Below are 21,565 nucleotides of genomic sequence, written 5' to 3'. Positions count from 1 at the left end.
CCCAGTTTCCTTTGTGCCTAAAGCAGGACTAAAGCTCATGGTCTACTGGTTTCTAGTCTGGTACCTTAATTACTTGCAGGACAAACATTGAAAATAACAACAAATTTTCTACTGGTTCTATTCTGTGCTATTATTTTATAGGGATTTTTTTTTTTTGTTATCTAGAAATAAATCTACTCATTATCTGATGACATTGTCTACTGTTTTTGGTATTTCAGGTAGAATGTATCCTTTTATTTGTTTCCACGTTGATACTTTTTGTTTTATTATATATACTAGTTGACCCCGAAGTTGTGTCAAAATGATGAATCTGGCTTAATATGTAAAATATAAAGGTTAAAAATAATATACGTTTTAAAGTAAAATACATGTAAATCCAAAAGAATTTAATAAGTTACTTGCAGTGTTATTGTAGGCAACAACATCTACACAGTTTTAGTTCCAAATCCACAAAAACACACAAAATTTATACAAATCAGCATAGTAAAAATTAATGCCTTAAAGATTTTGCTGGAAGAATTAATTTGTAAATTCTGGAATGGGTTTTTCTTCTATTTTTCTTATTTTTTTTACAAAAGATTTACAAGTGAAATATTACTACAAAATTTTTATAAGGTTTTTTTTTGCAAAACATTTACAATTTGACCATCAACTATTTCTGTTTCAAGATAATTATTTTTAACACCTTATGCTGCACATCAATTTCTGTGGGATGACAATTGTGACATGCATTAACAAAAAGCACAAGGCATCAGAAATGGAGACTTAAGTACAAATTTTGTTGCAATAAACAATTATAAAATTGAAAAACAGGATTCAAACATCATGCTTATCTAACAAAAACTTTTTCTAAGTTACGTTTTATTACTTTTTTCATGAAACAATGTAATAATGACATAACACCAATTTGTAATGTAATCAGAAAACACTTATACAACCCTATCCCAATAAAGTATATTAAAAGGGGGGGGGGTTATGCCAACACTGGAATTCTATCATGATAAATACACTTTGCACTTGTAAATACAATAAAGCAAAATTTCATAATGGTGGCCAAGGGATGAACAGTGAAATGTCATTAAACAAGCTACTACTGCACATCTGTGCCCTATTACATACAACAGTTATATCCCAACAAGTCAAAAAAAGGACACCAAAATTTACGATTCTTCTAAGAGTGAAAAGTGGACTCAGAACGGTATGCAGAACAGACTATCAAAATGTTTTTAATTTCAGGAGTAATAAGTGCACCTGCTAAGACAAATTTATCTATATTAGATTTTGTGACACCAAACAAATTTTGATATACTTGCCACAGATTACAATAATTTTAATTTCATATTTGCATACTTAACTATGCAAAAAGAATATTTAACAATTGTGCAGAGTACTCAACCTTTTAGTTTATAAAGTATTTTTAAAATCTATTAACATGATTCTATTAGGAAATGTCATTTGCTTAACTATTTTTCAGCACTGATTGTAAAGCATATTAAATATTCATTTGATGTTCAAATTCATCTGCAGCAGAAAATTAGTATTATCTAATTATCTAATATTATCTATACTAAATATATTGTCAATTTGATGTTTTAAAGCCAGATATATCAGTTGAGAATATTTTAAATGATATACAAAATGATATTTAAAAAATCCCAACTAATATTTAAAGTGTTAAATCTTTATAAAGGGTATAAGAAATTTAAATTTTATAACCATAGAGTAAAGTTGTTTCTTTATTATATATGTGAGCTCAAATTATGAAAGACTTCCAGTTTTGTATGTCACTACATGGAGCATTCCTAAAGTGTACATAGTACAAACAACTACCAGTAGATCTTTGTCTTTTAAAAATGGATGCAATGTCACAAAACTGGGACTTGTATATGCTTATAAAAGATGCTTGTTTGAAGTTTCAAGCAGTTCCCAACCAAAGTATATTGTTAAAGGAAATTTCATTTGTCTGCACTGTATTTTTAAATTATCCAAATATTTTATTGTAAAAATGTAAAAAGTGTTCTTGAGAAGTTTTCAACAGGATAGATAGCAAAACATAATTTTTATGTCGAAATTGTTTTAAAAACCCAAAGTATTTTTAGTTATATTCCTTTTTATGCATTCAAACTTGTAACAATTGCCACAAACCAGCAAAAGATAGCAGCACAGGAAAAATTTTCACAACACAATTAAGATAGATGGAGATTCCTGCCCATACACCAATAAGCTCATCTAGATGCTAACAATAGATGTATTCACAAAATGTGCATTCCTTCCAAAGGAACCACATTGGATGACCAGCATTCAATAAAAAGAACTGGATCTGTAACAATTTTCATTTCTTTTATTATTTTCAGTGAGCTATTATTAAAGAAACCCACATTACAGACACATCACTACACATGTTCAGAATATACTGTATTTTGTTCTGAAAAATGAAAATAATTATTTTTTCACTATTTACTGGTTTGTTTACTTTCTGTGATACAGGACGGGGAAACATGTAAGAAATTGCTGGACTCCAAATAATTTTTGCAAAATACTCTGTGCATCTAAACTGTTATATCAGTAGGAGAGAACACATATAACTCGGGGTTGGAACTATGGAGTCCCTGGCACTCTCTGAGGTTGGTTCTTGCTTTAAAAAGACATTTCGCTACCAGACTAGATAACATCTTCAGTGCTCGGAGGAAGTGGGTTTTGTAGCAGCTTGCCTTGCTAGCGTGGATGGGGGCGACATTTTCTTCTTGGTAGTTCCTTGACTACACTTTTATTTACTGCTTGATTGTCGAGTGTTAATCCCTGCTTTCCTGAGTGTTGATTGCTGGACAAGATATGTTTTGACTTTTTGTTTCCTTTTTAACTAAGTAGCTGTTATAGACCTAAATTGGGAGTATCAACTCAGATGAACAATCTATCAGTATGCAAAAGGCTAAATAAGGGACTACCAAGGAGAAAACCACAACCTAACCACACTAAGAGGGCACGTTACTGTACATAAACAGAGATCAAAACCACTCCTTCTAGCCCTGAGGATGTTACCTAGTCTAGTAGCAAATAAATAAGGTCAGAGGGCACCACAATCTGTTAAGGGCACAAAAATTTTTTTTCAAAGGAAAGAAAAGGTTGAAACCTTCTTACTTGCTGGACAGAAACTCTTGAGCAAACCAAAATTATTTCTTTGTATCCCAGTCAATATTTTTTATAAGGAGCAGATAATTATTTCAGTTATACTTTTGGTTGCTAATCTTTTTCTTTGGTTAGTTTCGTTAATTCAGTACATTTACCCTAATTGAAAAAATGTTATAAATGGTGCATAAATGCTACATTCTTATAACATTCCACTTCCCATTATCTCCAAGTATTGAATAGAATTTATTATTTAAATTACTGGCTTAAAAACAGAGATTAAACAGTTTTTAAGAATAGATCCTGTATCGTGAAATGGGATGAATTAAGATACAAGTTTGTAATGCATATTATCGAATTTAATTTTTACATAGAAATTAAAGTTTTATGTTAATATATTTCTGAAGTTCAGTATTTAATACAGAATACACTGACACTGTAGATCTCTCATCTCTTCTAGAAAGAGAATAATCTATATTTATTGATTGTCATTACATACACTACTATAATGTAGTGGCCAAAATTATCTGAGATGTACCTCAGATCCATTTCATATGCTGCCATCTGATTTTTAACAAATGAATAAAGATGGCCCAATTTAATATACATGTCTCACAAAGAAAAAAAAAGTTTTCATCTTCACTAGAGCACTTCATATTTTTGTGCCTTTTGGACAAAGTCAAATCCCATGAAAATACTAGATTTTTAAAGGAAAACTCTAATCAGCAGCAATTCTGTTGCATATTCTTACAGTTTGTTGCTACAACAAACATTTATATCTCATCCTGGAAGATAAATCTAATCAAAAATTATTTATGAGATACAGAGCTATAAAAATCAGTGCTGTGTGGAAGTAACATTTTCCTAATCTGTTTTATGCATAATTTATCTATATGAATTGGTTCTTTCTTTTTTTAAATGTTGTCTTATTGTACAAAGTACACTTTCTATGCTAATTCTCCAGCTTGGAATACTTATAGTAATCAAGACTGAATACATGATTTCCTGCTCTGTAATACACTTTTACCAGCCCACTTCCGTATCTTGAAAAGTATGTAAACTTAAGTGCATTTCTAGGCATTTATGTAATTATTTCAGAATTCCTCCATGTTTGCTGAAACATTTGGAGTTGCTGGATTTGAATCTTGAGAAATGGCTGCTACTGTGACAATCCTTGGAGATCCAAGAACCTCAGTAACTGAAGGGTCCAATTCACCTGAGGTAACGATAGCAAGGGCTGTTCCTCCACCCTTCTTGTTCTGATGTGTTTTGACATGCTTGGAGAGATGATCACTTCGCATAAATCTTTTAGAACACTCTGGACATTCAAATCTTTTCTCCCCTGTCAAGAAATGTTCAAATTAACATCATGGACAAATCATATAAGCATAATGTAGTACAGTGCCATGACTAACACTTTTTCCCTGTAAGTATAACCTTCAATTTAACAGTGATGGGAGAAAGAGGTATCTGTTAAAATCAAGTGCTGCTTAAAGAACTAATTAGATTTTTTGATGGGAGAGAAGGAAATGTGTTGGAGAAAACAGAAAACATGTGGGCTGCTGGGATATGATTGCTGGCAGTTGTGGGGATAAAAGTAGGGAAAGTGTTGCATGTTGCAAAGATTTTCAGTTTAGATTATGAATCTGCCAAATAATTTTATTAAACTGAAGGCTTATTGTATTAAAACATATATTCAAATGATTCTCAATGGAAAATATTTGCATTGATTTTTAAAGTGAAGTTAAATACGCTGAAGAATATAAGTAACTGAAATACTTGTATATACAGTATAATACTTACACCTCTTTGAGTTCTTTCTTCCTTTTCTTTACAGTTATGACCAATTCGAAACATCTTAAGTAGCTTTATATTTATGTATTTCTAAAGTCTTTGTCATATACAACAAAGAACACAAGCAAGCATAAATTAAGAACATCCTATATATCAACATCAAAACATAAAATGTTTTCAACATACACTAAACTGAATGTTTCTTTTTTGCAGTGAAAGCATTTTAAAATATTGCCCCCACAACACAAAAAGATTATTCACGATTGTTGTACATTAGAATCTTTAGGAAATACAGAGATTTTATGGTATAATCATGAAAGCCTGTAACAATAATTGCAATACTTGAGTAGATGTATAAGAAGACAATTCAAGGGGATCCTATTAACTTCTAGTTATTACTTAAATCTGAATCAAGCCTATTAATAATCAGTAGCCAATGCAATGTATAATTTTGTTATTAGCTATATGTGCTGCATCATAACTTTTTGTTGCATTGTTTACTTACAACAAACAGCATCTATATAGTGCATATGAGTAGCACTCAATGAGTAATTGTACACAGAAATGAGATTATTAATAGTAATAGTTCTTAGTCATATATTGCTTCATATCGTATATAGCACTTTCTAAGTGGTTTACAAATGTCATTATATTGCCCCCAACAATCTGGGTCCTCATTTTACTGACCTTGGAAGGGTGGAAGGTTGAGTCAACATTCAGCTGGTCAGGATCGAACTAGAGGCTGTGGGCAGAATTAGCCTACAATACTACATTTTAATAACTGTGCCACCACAGCTCCTAACATTGTTAAAAGTCATAAAATATACTCCTTGCCATCAGAGGAACTTGGTCTTCCGTAAAATGTTTAGTATATGAGCAATTCCATTCCTATATATCTAGAAATTTCAATTAACAGGAAATTATCTATATCTTATATCTAGAACTGCCAAGCACAGAAATTCTCTGCTACCAACATCTATTTAGGCTAATTATATTTTACACTATGTCCTAATTCAGATAAGTCTTACAAACTAAGCTATATTTCAGAAGGATGTTGATGACATTATTCTTCAAATTGTTTAAGAAATAATCTGAAATAATTACTTTGTCACCAACCATCAAATAGGAGTGCAACCATCTCTTTCCTCTCTCAAAAGGATGATCAGTCAACAGCGCTAAAAGCAATTATAATTATTCTTAAAGGTAACCAAGAAATCAAGCAATTATAATATTTCTATTCCTTAAGATAGGAAACTTAATAATAGCCAATTCAATCCCAAAATAAGATCTTGAGTTTAACTGAAAAGTTCTAACAGGGTTTTCTGCCAAATTCTTTCAGTTAGTCCACCACTATATTTTAAGTATCTTCTCAAACAGAAATGCAATGACTAAGCAATCATGATTCCATGTGATCTTTTTAATTGTTAAGATAGGTGTTCTTTCAATTAGCTTCCAATTTACATCTTATACCTCTAGTCAAAGAATACTCTTCATACAATTTCCTACTGTATCTTAAGAATTGAATTTGAAATTATGTATTGTAAAAATCAACATGGAAAGAAACACTAAACTTAAAAAGAAAAAATCTGAATACTTACTGCTCACAGCAAGTTGCACTGTACTATTATCAACTAATTATAATTTAAAAAAATACAAATTAAAAACAAATTCACCAAGTAACATGCAGGCATTGATCCCCAAAACACTCACTTTATTTCAGGGATGGAGAACTGAGAAATTATGATTATTCGGTAAATGCAAAAATAACTAGTAACACATATTGTGATGAAGTGGACAAGGCCATGGGAGCTGTGAGTGCCTCCACATGTGTACTGGACCCGTGCCCCTCCTGGCTGGTCGCGAACAGCAGGGAGGTGACGCGGGGCTGGATCCAGGCGATGGTGAATGCCTCTCTTTGGGAGGGTTTCTTTCCACCGGCATTGAAGGTAGTGGTGGTGAGACCCCTCCTGAAGAAGCCATCACTGGACCCAGCCAGTTTGAACAACTACCGTCCAGTCTCCAACCTCCCCTTCATTGGGAAGATTGTTGAGAAAGTGGTGGCCTCGCAACTCCAGCGGTCCTTGGATGAAGCCGATTATCTAGACTCCTTTCAGTCTGGTTTCAGGCCTGGCTATAGCACGGAAACCGCTTTGGTCGCACTGACCAATGATCTCTGGAGAGCCAGGGATGGAAGTCATTCCTCCATCCTAGTGCTCCTTGACCTCTCAGCGGCCTTCGATACCATCGACCATGGTATCCGTCTGCGACGACTGCGAGAGGTGGGGGTGGGAGGCACCGTTTTTTGGTGGTTCTCCTCCTACGTCTCGGACAGGTCGCAGTCGGTGTTAGTTGGGGAGGAGAGGTCGACCCCTAGGCCCCTGAAATACGGGGTTCCTCAGGGTTCGGTCCTGTCCCCCCTGCTATTTAATATCTACATGAAGCCACTGGGTGAGATCATTCGACGGCACGGGATAAAACACCATCAATATGCGGACGATATACAGTTGTATCTGTCCGCCCCGTGCCAACTCAGTGAAGCGGTTGACATGATGTGCCAGTGCCTGGAGGCTGTTAGGGTCTGGATGGGGGTTAACAAGCTTGTACTCAATCCAGACAAGACCGAGTGGCTGTTGTGTTTTCCTCCCAAAAACTTGGTCAATATTCCATCACTCAGGCTGGGGGGTGAAAACCTACACCCCTCAGTCAGGGCTCGCAACTTGGGGGTCCTCCTGGATCCACAGCTGACTTTAGAACAGCATTTGTCGGCTGTGACCAGGGAGGCATTTGCCCAGGTTCGCCTGGTGCACCAATTGCGTCCCTACCTGGACCAGGAGGCACTCGCAACAGTGACTCACGCCCTCGTGACCTCAAGACTGGACTACTGCAATGCGCTCTACATGGGGCAGCCCTTGAAGAGTATTCGGAGACTTCAACTCGTCCAGAACGCAGCCGCGCGAGCGATCGTGGGTGCACCTCGGTACACCCACGTTACACCTATCCTCCGCGAGCTGCACTGGTTACCAATCAGTCTCCGGATACGCTTCAAGGTGCTAGTCATAACTTATAAAGCCCTTCATGGTATTGGATCTGGGTACTTGAGAGACCGCCTGCTGCCAATTACCTCCCACAGACCCATTAGATCTCACAGGGTTGGCCTCCTCCGGGTGCCATCTACAAGCCAATGCCACCTGGCTATTACCAGGGGGAGGGCCTTCTCTGTGGCAGCTCCGGCCCTCTGGAATGAACTCCCCACAGGGATTCGGACCCTCACCTCTCTCCAGGCCTTCCGAAAAGCCGTCAAAACCTGGATTTGCTGGCAGGCCTGGGGGTGATGAGTTCCCTCCCCTCTCGACATGTATGGTTGTGCGATTGTTGTCGACTTTTATTATTTGTATTTTGTCTTTTATGTTCCCCCTTTTTTTTCCCCTTTGAATTGTTCACCGCCCTGAGTCCTCCCGGAGAAGGGTGGCATACAAATAATAAAATACCAATACCAAAACCAATACTGTTCAAATGTATATCTCAATTATTTTTAAATAGTAATTGAGCTTTCATTTCCAATAAGCCTAAAAAAATTAAGCTCAATAAGGACTCTGAAGTATTAATTAGTAAGTTCCGATTGAAGGAAACATATTCAAATATGATATAATTTAAATGTCAGAACATTAAAATATACACATATTTTATTTTTAAAAATATTTATCTAAGCTATTCACTCACCTGTATGGGTTCGTCTATGTCTCTGCAATTCATCACTTCTTGTAAATCTTTTTCCACAGAAGATCCAATTGCACACAAATGGCCTTTCCCCTGTATGCCAGCGAAGATGTGCCCGAAGATGAGATGTTTTTCCATATACTTTACCACAGCCTTCAATATGGCAGATATGTTGTTTCTTCTTTCCTGGTTCACTGCTGCTTCTATCGAATACAAATCACTATTAGTTAAAGTCAGAAAAATTTCAAATAAGGGCTATGTTAATAAAAATAATGTCATTAAAGATGTAACAGAAATATGCAAGGAGAATAAATGCTATTTGATATTTAATAGTAAATATGGCAAATACCTTCCATCCCCTTCTCTACAATTAGGGCATGAACAAGCAACTCTTCTTAATCTTTTGCCAGGCTGCACTTCTTGATCAGATGCTTGCTGAGCTTGTTGCAGCTGCACTTGAGTTATTTGATCAGGACTAACTGCACCCATTGCTGCATTAGCTATACCTCCAACTGCTACAGTTACAGGAGCTATTGTTGCTTGCTGTACTTTCACTCCTCCATCGTGCCCTTGTTGTTGACCTGGAAAGTAAGAAAAAAATTATTTTTTTATTTAATACAGGGAGATTATAATATATATATATTGTTGTATCTTGTTTACTACATAAAAATAAGTTCTACAGGTATATAAAATCAAGCCATACAAATACTTTGGGATACATATTTTAATTGTATTAAATCCCAAATTTTTAAATTAAATATGAAGTTATTAATACTGAAACATACTCTCTGCTAACTATAAAGTAACTATGGAGTGAAAGAATTACTGAATTCCTCATCTGAGATTGCTATCATGGTTGCAGTAATTTCCACAGTGCATAGTAAAACCACTGCCAAAAATGTCTGTGGAGAGTCTCAATCACCCATGAAGCTTCTTGAATGAGAAGTTAAAAGACTCTGAAATCAATGCTCAGTTTCAAAAAAATGGATAAAACAGCTCAAAGGATTTGCAGAAATAATGAAATAAGGTAAAGGTTCCCCTTGCACATATGTGTTAGTTGTTCCTGACTCTAGAGGATGATGCTCATCTCTGTTTCAAAGCCGAAGAGCCAGTAGTGTCCAAAGACCTCTCTGTGGTCATGTGGCCAGCATGACTAAACTCCAAAGGGGCACAGAACCCTGTTATCTTCCCACCAAAGGTGGTCCTTATTTCTCTACTTGCATTTTTACATGCTTTTGAACTGCTAGGTTGGCAGAAGTTGGGACAAGTAACGGGACTCACTCTGTTACGCGGCACTAGGGATTCGAACCGCCAAACTGCCGACCTTCCTGATCGACAATCTCAGCGTCTTAGCCACTGTGTCCCTCTAGCAATAAAATACCAAGAGACAATAGGAAGAAAAGCACTTTAAACAGCAAAAAGTGATATATATATGAAAATGAGGAAAAAGTTACATTATTCATTTCCTTCTTTAAAGCAGATTTATAAGAAAAATTAAAGAGAAATTGATTAGAACACAGTGACTTAATGAAGTCAGTAGCCAGAGTAAAGGAAGTGACCAACTCCATTTGGCCAAAGATCTTACACATTCATACCATAAATGGAACACTAAGAAGTATATACAGTTTTTTCAGCACAAAACAATAAAAGAGGGAAAAGTCAAGGATGACATGACATGAGGAGAAAAAAATTAGCTTCATGGCAAGAAAGGAAAGAGATGGAAGTGAGGTGAAGTGAATTGATAGTAATTAGATACGAAAATAAAAACCTAGTTTAGCTGTTTGGGTTATGTCTTTTCCCTAACTACTAACTATCTTCCAGGGTAGATGTATATTACAACAGCTATGTTTGTCTTTTTATTTTCAGGTTTGATGAGCCCATCCTAATTCATAATTTTTAGGAGAGAGATCTTATTCTTATATTAGAAAATAAAATATGAAAGGAGGATTTCTTCAGAGATGAAAGATTTTATTTTGGTGACAATATTATACACAAGCCCAATCACATAGAAGAACTGTTAGAAAAATAAATGACTAAAAAAATCAGATTGGAATGAATTGGTGAAATAATTAGTAGGACAGTTCCAAGAGTCTGACTCATAATTATTCCAAGGATAAAAGGAAATAAATATAATGCCCCAAATACTGGAGTATAGATAATGGATCACTAGGCAGATTCAATTGTGAGCTTTAAGCAGGCTATCTAAACAGGCTTTGAATCTTACAGCCTTTTTTTCTTAATCAAGGTAAAAACCAATGAATCTTCTTTCCTTTGTTCTTTTTTTAAAAAACTGAGTATCTGGTAGTTATGTACCTTTCCAAAGCTTTTGTAAACCAAGAGGGGCATAGACTTAAAACACAGGTGCTTGTGCTCATATTCTTTAGAATCTGTTTACTTCCTCAGGAACAACCATTCCCAAGTCAAACCATTCCCAAATAACTGGGCAAGAACTTGCCCTGGGTTCCTCTACGAGACAAGCAATTGGGAATGAACCCAAACAATTCTGTCTTCCAAAGAAATCAGCAGATTCCTCAGCATTTTCTGAGATAGACTTCTGTATCCTCCTTCGCAAGGGTCGATGGTTCACCTTAAAGAAGGTTGCTGGCCAATTATATGCAAACACAATTAGTGTGAAGAAGTACTTTGCTGCCAGAATTGTCATGCAGTAGGTTTTAATAGCATATCTTATTCATGTTTGATTGAATTTATCCCTTGTCTTCTGCCAGCGGTACTCTACATATCTTTTCATCCATTTCATCCCTCTCAGTATCTTTGTATATCATTGGGGATAAAAAAATCTATGGGTTGGGAGAGGTTGCATGGGTGCTATCCTATTCGGACCCTGAGTCACCTTCCTATTCCAAGTGGTGACAAGGAACTTTGGAGGGCTACATATCAGATCTGCAGTTATAACCCCCAGTTCCTTTGAAATCCATCTGGGTTGATTAACTGCTGGGGCAGATCAACTTAAAATGCCCTGTTTCTCTGCAAGGGTGTACAAGTCTAGGGAAACTCATTGCCACCAAATTATGAGCTGACCATGACAGGGAAGAAAAGATATGCCCACCAATTCTAGATTAGATAGGGATTGTTCTGAAAAGAACACCAGAGATTAGTATACCCTGGAGGATCTAGGACAGGCTAGAATCATGGCTTACATTAAATCCTGAGCTACTTCCAATCTCACATCCAGGGATGGCAGATTGAAGCCCCCTACAACTAAAGCCTGGGTAATTCCACTGCCAGCCCTCAGGTGAGGTCCAGGAGCCTAGGTAGGAAGCTTCCATGCAGGGAGGCTGCTACAGCATCCCCCCGTGATTCCTGAAGGCCAATATTAGAAAAAGAGTCTCATAACTCGACATTTGTGGAGCCATATTCCCGGAAGCTGTCAGAGACTCTCTGATGAGAACAGCCATACCTGCTCCTCAACCCTGTAGTCCAGTCTGGTGCCATACTCAATAACCTGTGGGAATATTTCTGAGAGAGGAACACCTCCCTCCAAGCTCAACCAAGTTTCAGTGAAACAAGCCAGATCAGTCTTCTACGCAAGAAGCAATAATTATTACAGGCTGATCAGGCATTTAAAAGCAGCAGCCTAAAACCAGACCCTCCACAGATCTGCTGACCAGGTATATGAGGTGAGTGCAAGGGAAGCAGAACATGAGACCAGCATTAAATACCGAGTTCTTATTCTCCATGAGTGTCTCCTTTTACCTCCCATATTTCCTCATACATGGCATCACTAAAATAGAATAACAGTGTTGGAAGGGACCTTGGAGGACTTCTAGTCCAACCCCCTTCCTAGGCAGAAAACCCTACACCATATTGGTTATCCAATATATTCTTAAAAACTTCCTGTGTTGGACCACATACAACTCCTGGAGGTAAGCTGTTCTACTGATTAATTGTTCTAACTGTCAGGAAATTTCTCCTTAGTTTTAAGTTGCTTCTCTCCTTGATTAGTTTCCATCCATTGCTTCTTGTCCTGCTGTCAGGTCCTTTGGAGAATAGCTTGACACTCTCTTCTCTATGGCAGCCCCTGAGATATTGGAACACTGCTATCATGTCAACCATGGTCCTTCTTTTCATTAAACTAGACACACCCAGTTCCTGCAACTGTTCTTCATGTTTTAGCCTCCAGTCCCCTAATCGTCTTTGCCCTACCCTGCCTTCCTTACCTGCCATTCCACCTACCAATTTTAAAACTCTTTTATTGGTCTAAAAGAGAAATCTCTTCCAACTAGTGAACAGTGAGCGGTAAAGTGAGCACAACAGGTACTTTAAAGACACCACTTCAAAAATCTAACTTTGAAGATTCAAAAAATGTACATTACTTCTAACCCCTATGTATGTGAAAGACCACAGAGAATCTTCCTATAAATATCCAATTCCATTTAAAAAAACCACACATACATTCTCCTGGTAATTAATGTCATCAGTATATTCAAAGGTAAAGAATTTCAAAGGTAAAGATTTCATAGAATATATTGGGGAAATAAATTGGGGCCTGATTGCAGCTACCCCATAATTGACTGATTTTTAAGTATAAGCTCAATATATTGGGGCTTTTGGGGGACAAAATAACCAAGTTTTTTATTTTATTTTCTTGATCTCATTTAATGCAATAGAAGCTATTTGTATATTAATAGCAATATAGACCTAGTAAAAATAAATGAATTGCATGTTAAATTGATTTGTAGCTGTTAGTTCTGCAATTTAAATATACTTACATTGATTCAGGTAGAGTACCTATTTTTTTCAACTACTGTCCAGAAAACAAACTTATATAATAGATCTAGCTATCCTACTGCCTTAAAGTCTTAGTTTCATTTTAATATTTGTCTTAATAGACAATTAACATTAAAAATATATATATTGTAACACACACACACATACAATAGATATAAAAATGAGGATCTATATGAAAGTCTATATAGACCTTCATATAGATCCTCATTTTTATATATGTTGCTTTGCTCTAAAGCTACCTATTTTTGAGACAAGTCCACAGTAAATTATATAATAACAATGCCTATGAAAGTTGTCTACTGCATTCTGTATAAACTTCAATCCTAAGTAACATGAGCAGATACCGGGTTAGGGGGCTGAAGGTTAGAATTAAACCCCATACCAGCATGGAATCAACTGAAATATATATTAAAAAGGCAAAACTACAGCATTGCTCTACTTTAAGCACACTTAACAATATGAGTAACTTAGTGCTATGCTCAAACCTGGAGTTATGTTTATTGCATAAATCATATCTTAAGCCAGTTTTCAGCTACACATGCTGGCTTGCTTTAGCAGAATAAATCTATTTACAATGAATCACAATATTATTCCCAACTTCAATAGTTTAAGATTTTTAGCCTGACAATATTAGTCCTAATTCAATAGATGGAAACTATATAAAAATATCTTATGAAGTTCAAAGCTTTAGATTAAAATGAAAATGAAAATGCTTTTCATAAAACTATGAACTAGCGGAAAGCTAGTTTGGGATAATGGTTAAGGCATCAAACCAGAAACCAAGAGATTATGAATTCTAGTTCTGTTTTAGGCATGCAGCTTATAGGTGATTTTGGGCCAGTCATGCTCTTAGTCATAGGAAACAACCAACAGCAAACCATTTCCAAAATCTTGCCAAGAAACTGCAGCAACTTTCTCAGAAACCAACAGGAGCCAATACTGACCTGAAAGAACAAAAACAATCAAGGAAATCAAGGGGGTGGGATTAACAGATAATAGAGCAAAAGGATTACAAATTAAAGCACATAAGTACACATTTTGTGCTGATGATTTAGTATTGATTGTGCAAGTTCCATTAGAGAGCACGGAAGATTAAAATATTTGAGAAATGGTGGGTTTTAAAATAAATTAAAGATGATAATATTTAAGAATATGAATGTGAAGACCAGAAGAAAGTAGAATTTAAAACTGGTTTTAAAGTTGTGAAAAAAGTATAGTATTTGGAAATGATTCCTACTGATGAGAATTCCAAGATATAAAAGTAATTATGTTAAAATATGGAAGGAGATAAAGACAGATTTAAACGGGAAAAACTAGATTTGTCATAGATGAGAAGAATTTCAGTAATTAAAATGAAGGTACTACGTAGAATGTTATTTCTATTCCAGACTATACCAATATTGACTAAAGATTCCTCCTTTAAACATTAGCAAAAAGATATATCTAAATTTATTTGGCAAAATAAAAAACCAAGAATTAAATATAAGCTTTTATAGGATGCTAAAGAAGAGGTGGCCAGAGTTTGTCAGATCTTAGATTGTATTATGTTTATTCTTTGATAGGATTAAAAGATTGGATATTTGAAAAACTCAAGGTTGTTAAATTTTGAAAGTTCTGATTTGAGGTTTGGGTTGCATGCTTACTTGTGGTATGACAAACTAATAGTTAACCCTGGTTTTAAGAATATCATTAGGCAATCGATTGGGCATGTATGGTCGAAATATAAAAGAAGATTGCTGCAAAGTGCCACTTTGGCTATCACCTCATAAAAGAAAAGTAATTCTATTGGAAGTTAAATGGATGACATACCTGGATTTATTGACATTTGAAAAAGGACTTAAAATAAAAACAAGAGAAACTAATAAGTGAAGGATTTGTTTATGATTGGCCTAATTATTATAGAATTTTTGGAAGATTTAAACTTGATAAAACTGTTTTTGGAGGAGTTCAATCTGAGTCGGATAGCATCATGTTCTGGAGATGACCACTTGATCTCTAAAGTAGTTACCTAAGATCAAACTGGAAGACAAATATGTCAAAGTTTGTATGATAAAATGAGTAAAAAATGCTAAATAAATGGAATAATGTATGGACTCACTGTTTAAAATTTACTTTGAATTAGTTTCAAAGAAATATTTTATAAAATAATTCTCTAATTATATTTTCATAATGCATGAATTGATTTTAAACAGGAAAATGGAACTAAGGAAGCTATAATATATTCCTTAGAAATAGTATATCCAGATTTCACTAAACAAAATTGTTCGATCTCTAAAAGCACTAAATAGTTTCTTCTCTGAGCTACAACCCAAATATAACTCAGTGGATTAAGAGGGACATGACACAGAATATGACTGACTAAAGCAGTATGCTGTTCTATACTCCAGCACCAATAAAGTAAGCATCTCTATGTGTCAGCAAAAGAAGTTAGGACTGAGAAAGATAAATGTAGGACAGTGAAATACATGCCATCTCTGTTGCCTAACAACATGGATAATAGCTACTTCAATCTTTAGGCTGCAATGAATTTCAATATCATGCTCAATATCAAAATAAAAAACAACTATAATAAAGTATGAATACCTATAATAAAATATAAATAATAGACACTTTTTGAATTTTAGTAAAAAAAATTGATTACCAAGTTCCTAATTCTATTTCATAACTTTTCTTAACACCCATTGATACAAGGGTCTTCAACTGCAAATTATATTTGCACAGTACATTTTTAAAAGCAATGAGCTTAATTGTATCATACTGCATTTCTTTTTGAATTATACCCCTAATCAAAAATTTATTTGCCATAACAAAAGATAAAGTATCTTCCTGCTTCATTTTTACTCACCGTATTTTTCCCTACTTTTCAAAAGTTTTTTGACATCTCCAATATCAGCATTTAGAATTATTTTGCACACAAAACTTTTATTAGGCATAGAATCTGAGTATTATTTAACTTAACTATATTTCTATCAATGTATCCCAATGTAGAACAAGCTTCCGTTAAAATATAATTATGTCACTTTGTTACAAATCAGCCTTTCCCAACCTGGTATTTTATAAGGTTGGTCTATGTGAACAGTATTTGGATAGGTGGAAATATAATGTGCAATAATGACATATACTGCTATTATATAATATTTTAGTAGACTGGGAACACAGTTTAAACCTAAACCATGTTCCCAGGAATAATTCTTTTCCATGAAATTTCACACTTCAAATATTAGAGTTATATGGGAAAAGAGGCAAAAATTAGATGCTATAACGAGATAGCCCTCGAGTCATTCATTTAGTGCAGGAGTCCTCAAACTATTACTAGTGGGCTGGATATGCCTTGCACACATCAACCCACCCACCCACTGCCCCCCTCCGTTTGGCTAAGCACAAGACTTACCTTGGTGAGCCCTGCGGGCTAGAAATGGGGGGGGGGGAGAGGGAGGGAGAGAAAAAAGACAAGAGACACACAAGGGGGAGGGAAAAAGAGAGACAGAAAGATATAGACATATAGGCAGAGATATAGACATAGACACACACAGAGGTATAGACAGAAAGAGAGATAGTGATAGGCAGAAAGAGAGAGAGAAAGAGAGAGAGAGAGAGAAAGAGAGAGAGAGAAAGAAAGAGAAAGAAAGATAGAGAGATTTGTTGATTGTAAGCTTCTTGGGGCGGAGAGGAATTGTTGCAAAATTGAGTTTTCTGAAGTGAACCACTAGACTCCTAAACAACTTTAAAAGCTATATATCTTGCTATTCTGCAGATTTAGAAAGAACATAGTTTTCTTGAAGAAACAAATTAGTCAGTTTGCATTAATGAATCCTGGACAGATGAAAATCAACCAAGCCAGGACAGAAACATGTGTCCAGCTTAATTACATGCCAGAACCAACCCCCACCCCACCCCCCCAAAACCCCTCAGTGTAGTTACTATGAATTTTTAGCTTTTCCATGGCAGCCCTTGGCACTGTCCAAAACTCTTGGGTTGAGACTCTTCTAATCCAGCATGAAATTAAGAAAAAAAGACTTGGTAAATGCTCAGGTAATATTAATGGTACAATTTTCTAATGGCAAATTTATCCTTACATACTACTGTATAAAGAGGTTAATACATTTTATACTGTATAAGTAGTCCTTGCCTTATGATCACAATTTAACCCAAAATTTATGTTGTTAAGACATTTGTTGAGGTTTTCCCATTTTATGACCTTTCTTGGTTCCACCACAAAACCGCGCCCGACTAAACCGCGCCCGACTAAACCACGTCGCTGACGTCATCAACAGGGCGACGACAGCGCAGAGACAGAAGCACGCTGTAAACCCTAAACCTAAAATTAACCCCTAAACCTAACCCCCCTAAACCTAATCCTAAACCTAACCCTTAACCTAACCCTAAACCTTACCTTAAGTTGAATCGGCTTGCTTTCAAAGCACTATTTAAAGCGCCCTTCTTTCTCCATGTTGGCTGTTGTCGCCCTGTTGATGACATCAGCGACACGGTTTAATTGGGCGTGGCTTAGTCAAGTGCGGTTTTGACGGGTCACGCAAGTAGTCCTTGACTTATGACCACAATTTAACCCAAAATTTATGTTGTTAAGGCATTTGTTGAGGTTTTCCCATTTTATGATCTTTCTTGCCACAGTTAAGTGAATCACTGTAATTGATAACTTAGGAATACAGCTGTTAAGTGAATCTGACTTCATTGACTTGGTTTGTCAGATGGTCACAAAAGGAGATCACATGACCTTGGGACACAGCAATGGTTATAAGCATCTGAATTTTGATCACATGATTATGGGGATACTACAAAGGTCATAAGTGTGTCATAAGTGACTTTTTTCAGTGTTGTTGTAATTTTGAACAATCACTAAATGAAATTGTGAGTTGAGGACTACCACTACTTTAATGCTTGCAAAAGGATAAAACTTACCTGCAACACTTGTAATAGTGACTGGCACTCCTTGCACTTGAACACCTGCAGCACCCAAGTTGGCTACACTTACTGTTTGAAGATTAGGCACTGAAGCAATCTGAGCAGCATTAAGTGTTATTGGTGTGCCAGCAACAGCTACTGGTGCTATTTGAGCAATTGTGCCACCACTTGAAGATACAGGGGTAATAGTTAATTGTTGGGGTAGCCCAGCATTTTGAACTTGGAGATTTGAAAGACTTTGAAGATTTTGGACTTGTACTGTCTGCCAACTGATTTGTCCTGTTGGGGTTAAAGTTGGTGCTCTTATGAGTACTTGTGTTGGACTCATTGCTTGCAGCTGAACATTTTGCAATGACTGTTGCTGAATAGTCTGAATAGTTTGTCCTGACTGAAGCTGGAAAGACTGTGGAGAAATTGCTTGAATGATCTGCTGCTGAGGCTGTTGGATCTGGATCTGCTGGAGAAAAGGCTGACCTACTATTTGAACCTGTTGCAGTGAATTTGACTGATCCTGCATATTTTGCAATCCATTGGATTGAAGCTGACTAGAATTTTGTGCCTCTGTTTCAGATGTGCTAGTTTGAGTTTCTTCAGCACTCGTTTCAGAACTATTTGCTGTGCTTGCATATTGGCCTGTTTCGCCAGTAGTAACTAATGTTTCAGTGCCTGTTAAAGATGTAGAGGCTGTAGTTGTACAAGTGGAAGTAGGAGATTCAGGCATAGCAGTAACAGAAGCTGTTGTGACAGGTGTGGACAATACTTGGTTTCCATTGGATAGTCCACTATCATTGGATTGGACAATTTGTCCAGAACTAGTACCTGTTGCAACATTTATTACAGGTAATGCTAGAGTCACTCCCCCAATATTTATAGGCAATGAAGTTACAACTTGAGCCTGAGTACCAGCAATGGGTAGCTGCAATGGAATGGAAACACCAGGCCTAATCTGGACAGGCACTGTTTGATTTGCCAGATTCTGAGCAATAATATTCCCAGAAGCTGTCCTGTTTGAAGTTGTAATAATAGCTTGATTATTCCCTGCAGGAATAAGCTGAATCTGGCCCTGTATATCTTGCAGAGCTGTGGCATTAGCAGGATTTATCTGAATTTGTTGACCTTCTGTTGTCTGAATGTGTGGAATCACTTGGTACTGAACGCTACCACCTGAATTCTGAACTTGGATGACTTGAAATTGTCCTGGAGCTATTCCAGAAAAATTGCTTGGTTTAGGTTTTGAGGGGGATACATTTCCATTGTTGCTATTGGAGGGACTTGCTGCAGTTGAAACAACAGAAGAGGGTTGCTGGTTGTTGTTTTCTTTTGAAGCAGAAGGAGCTGCAACAAGTTGCCAAGCATTTCCAGCAAGTTGAGTTGTCACTAATTCTAACTGCTGTGGTTGGCTCTGAAGCTGAACCAAACCCTGACTTGGATCTATAATAATCTGTTGTCCAGTTGATTGATTCTCACCAGGAGTTCCTATTTTACTGCAGGTAGCTGCCAACAGAGCCAGAGGGGAGGGCTGAGAATCCTAACAAAAATAGTATGTGTATTAGAACCTAAACTATAAAAGAGTAGCAGTAACAGCATTGTATATATTAATAAAATTACCTAACCATAATGTTATAGAAATAGGAAATTACCCACCCAGCTAATAATTTCTTCTTCTACTGAGCCTTTCAAGACCCTCTAAAGTAAATTTTGATTTAAAAAAATCTATCCCATCTATAAATACATGTAAGTAGTTTGCCACCTCCCTCCTTCCCTCTCATTTTCCTCTTATTTTTTTAGACATTTTACCTGAGAAGCTCCAGTTTTGTTCTTCTTATTGTTATTCTCAGCCTCAGGAGATTTCTCTCCCTCAGAAGGCATAGTTTCCTCCTTCTTTTGATCTTCAAAATAAAGCGAGAGAAACAAAATTTATTAAGCATCATCCTTTATGCCTATTTTGGCACAGAAAATAATCAGAACGTTCTCACTGACCCCTGGCTCCTCCATGCTTTTGCTAGTTGAAAGCTACTGTCCACTTCTCTAGTGGAAAACAGGGAGAACTTAAGAAACGTGGTTTTAAACCCGGCCTACAGGGGCTGGCGATGAACGCCCAGAAAGGGGAGTTTTGATTGGTTTCTGCTATCGGAGACTGTAAGGCAGAGGGGGGGAAAAACCACCCACAACCCTCCCCCTCCTCCTGCCCCTAAAGCATCCACGGCTACTGAGTGGCCCAGGATGCTTTAGGGGCAGGAGCAGGGAGGTGCAGGGGAGGAGAAAATGGGAGGAAACAGAAGCGAAGGAGGGATGGATGGATGTACACAGGAGGAGGGCTGGGAAAGAAAGAAGGAATGGAAAGAGAAAAAGGAGGGAGGGAAGAGAAAGGGGCTCGGGAGTGACGAGGCGGCCGGGTGGGATGGCGCGGGGAGGCAGCGGAGGCGGGAGGGAAGGAGGAGGGGGGCTACGTACCGCTCATCCCGCATTAACGCCCGCTGAGGCGCGGCTCGAGGAGGAGGGAGGGGAGGGACGGAGGGCGGGGTGCTGGGGGTAGCGGCGAGAGAAGGCCGGTCGCTGCCGGAGCTGGGAGGAGCAGGTCGGCCTATTTTTCCACGAATGGCCGCCGCTGGGCTGTGGCGTAGCTGCCCGTCTCTCCGCCCGCTGCCGTCGCCTATCTCAGCCCAGGCGCCTTGATTGACAACTTAGAGCCGGACGAAGCGGGGGGGAGGGGGGAAGGGAGCGGAGGAGGGAGGGGCCGGGGGAACGCCTCGGCTGACCCCCACCGAGGAGCCAAGCGAAGCAAGCGGCAGCTGGCCTGGAGGAGGAGAAGGAGGGGGCGGAGGCGAGGGGAGGAGCGAGGGCGGCGCTAAGCTGGAGCCGCGCGGGAGTCGGATCCCGGCTTGAAAGCAGGTCAGCTTCTATCGAGGAGGGCCTGCCGGTCGCAAAGGCCAAAAACGGTTACAGTTTGAGGGGAAAGGGTGGCGCACCCAGCAGGCGCGAGGAGTAAGAAAGCAGAAGGGGCTCGCTCTCCCCTCCCCCACTTCTCTCTCGGCCTCGCTCTCCCCATAAGGGAGAGGAAAGCGGAGGCGGGATTAAGGGAGGGGCGGCGCAGAGTAGTTCTCAGTCCCCCCCCCCCATCTCCCTGCAAAATTGTTGCTGATTGACCTGCTTCGGCGAAGCCGAGAACGAATGAAATGGGAACCCGAATGAAGGCGCGAACCAACTTCTGCCCCGCCGGAGTCGGTTCACCCCTTTTTTTTTAGCCAAAAGTCTT

At 37.7% G+C, this 21,565-nt stretch overlaps 1 protein-coding gene across 3 annotated transcripts; it reads right to left on the bottom strand.

The window, feature by feature from the left end:
* Nucleotides 1–365: 365 nt before the first annotated feature.
* Nucleotides 366–21,047, bottom strand: SP4 (Sp4 transcription factor). 3 transcript variants are annotated; one of them, XM_087712776.1, is made up of 6 exons: nucleotides 20,764–21,047; nucleotides 20,107–20,198; nucleotides 18,307–19,837; nucleotides 8,987–9,218; nucleotides 8,641–8,840; nucleotides 366–4,458 (listed from the first exon to the last, which is right to left on the bottom strand). In XM_087712776.1, the coding sequence occupies exons 1-6, from the start codon at nucleotides 20,768–20,770 to the stop codon at nucleotides 4,286–4,288; spliced, it is 2,235 nt and encodes a 744-aa protein (XP_087568902.1). In that variant the 5' UTR covers nucleotides 20,771–21,047; the 3' UTR covers nucleotides 366–4,285. The 3 variants fall into 3 exon arrangements, with proteins under 3 accessions (XP_087568902.1, XP_087568899.1, XP_087568901.1); XM_087712773.1 differs by having other exon boundaries at nucleotides 366–4,468; nucleotides 20,764–21,043; XM_087712775.1 differs by lacking the exon at nucleotides 20,764–21,047 and adding an exon at nucleotides 20,290–20,452 and having other exon boundaries at nucleotides 366–4,468.
* Nucleotides 21,048–21,565: the final 518 nt, after the last annotated feature.

This window comes from Thamnophis sirtalis, unplaced genomic scaffold (genome assembly GCF_051295495.1).
Source record: "Thamnophis sirtalis isolate CommonGarterSnake01/CBP01778 unplaced genomic scaffold, rThaSir2_p1.2 scaffold_4, whole genome shotgun sequence".
Lineage (NCBI taxonomy): Eukaryota > Metazoa > Chordata > Lepidosauria > Squamata > Natricidae > Thamnophis > Thamnophis sirtalis.
This window is presented reverse-complemented; position numbering and strand designations above follow the sequence as displayed.

What these genes read in the sequence shown, in the direction of transcription:
- SP4 (XM_087712773.1), bottom strand. An exon ending in TGTAGAGAAGGGGATGGAAG is followed by an intron (nt 8,841 to 8,986) that starts GTATTTGCCATA and finishes TGTATTCGATAG; the next exon opens with AAGCAGCAGTGAACCAGGAA. An exon ending in ACATAGACGAACCCATACAG is followed by an intron (nt 4,469 to 8,640) that starts GTGAGTGAATAG and finishes ATTTCTTGACAG; the next exon opens with GGGAGAAAAGATTTGAATGT.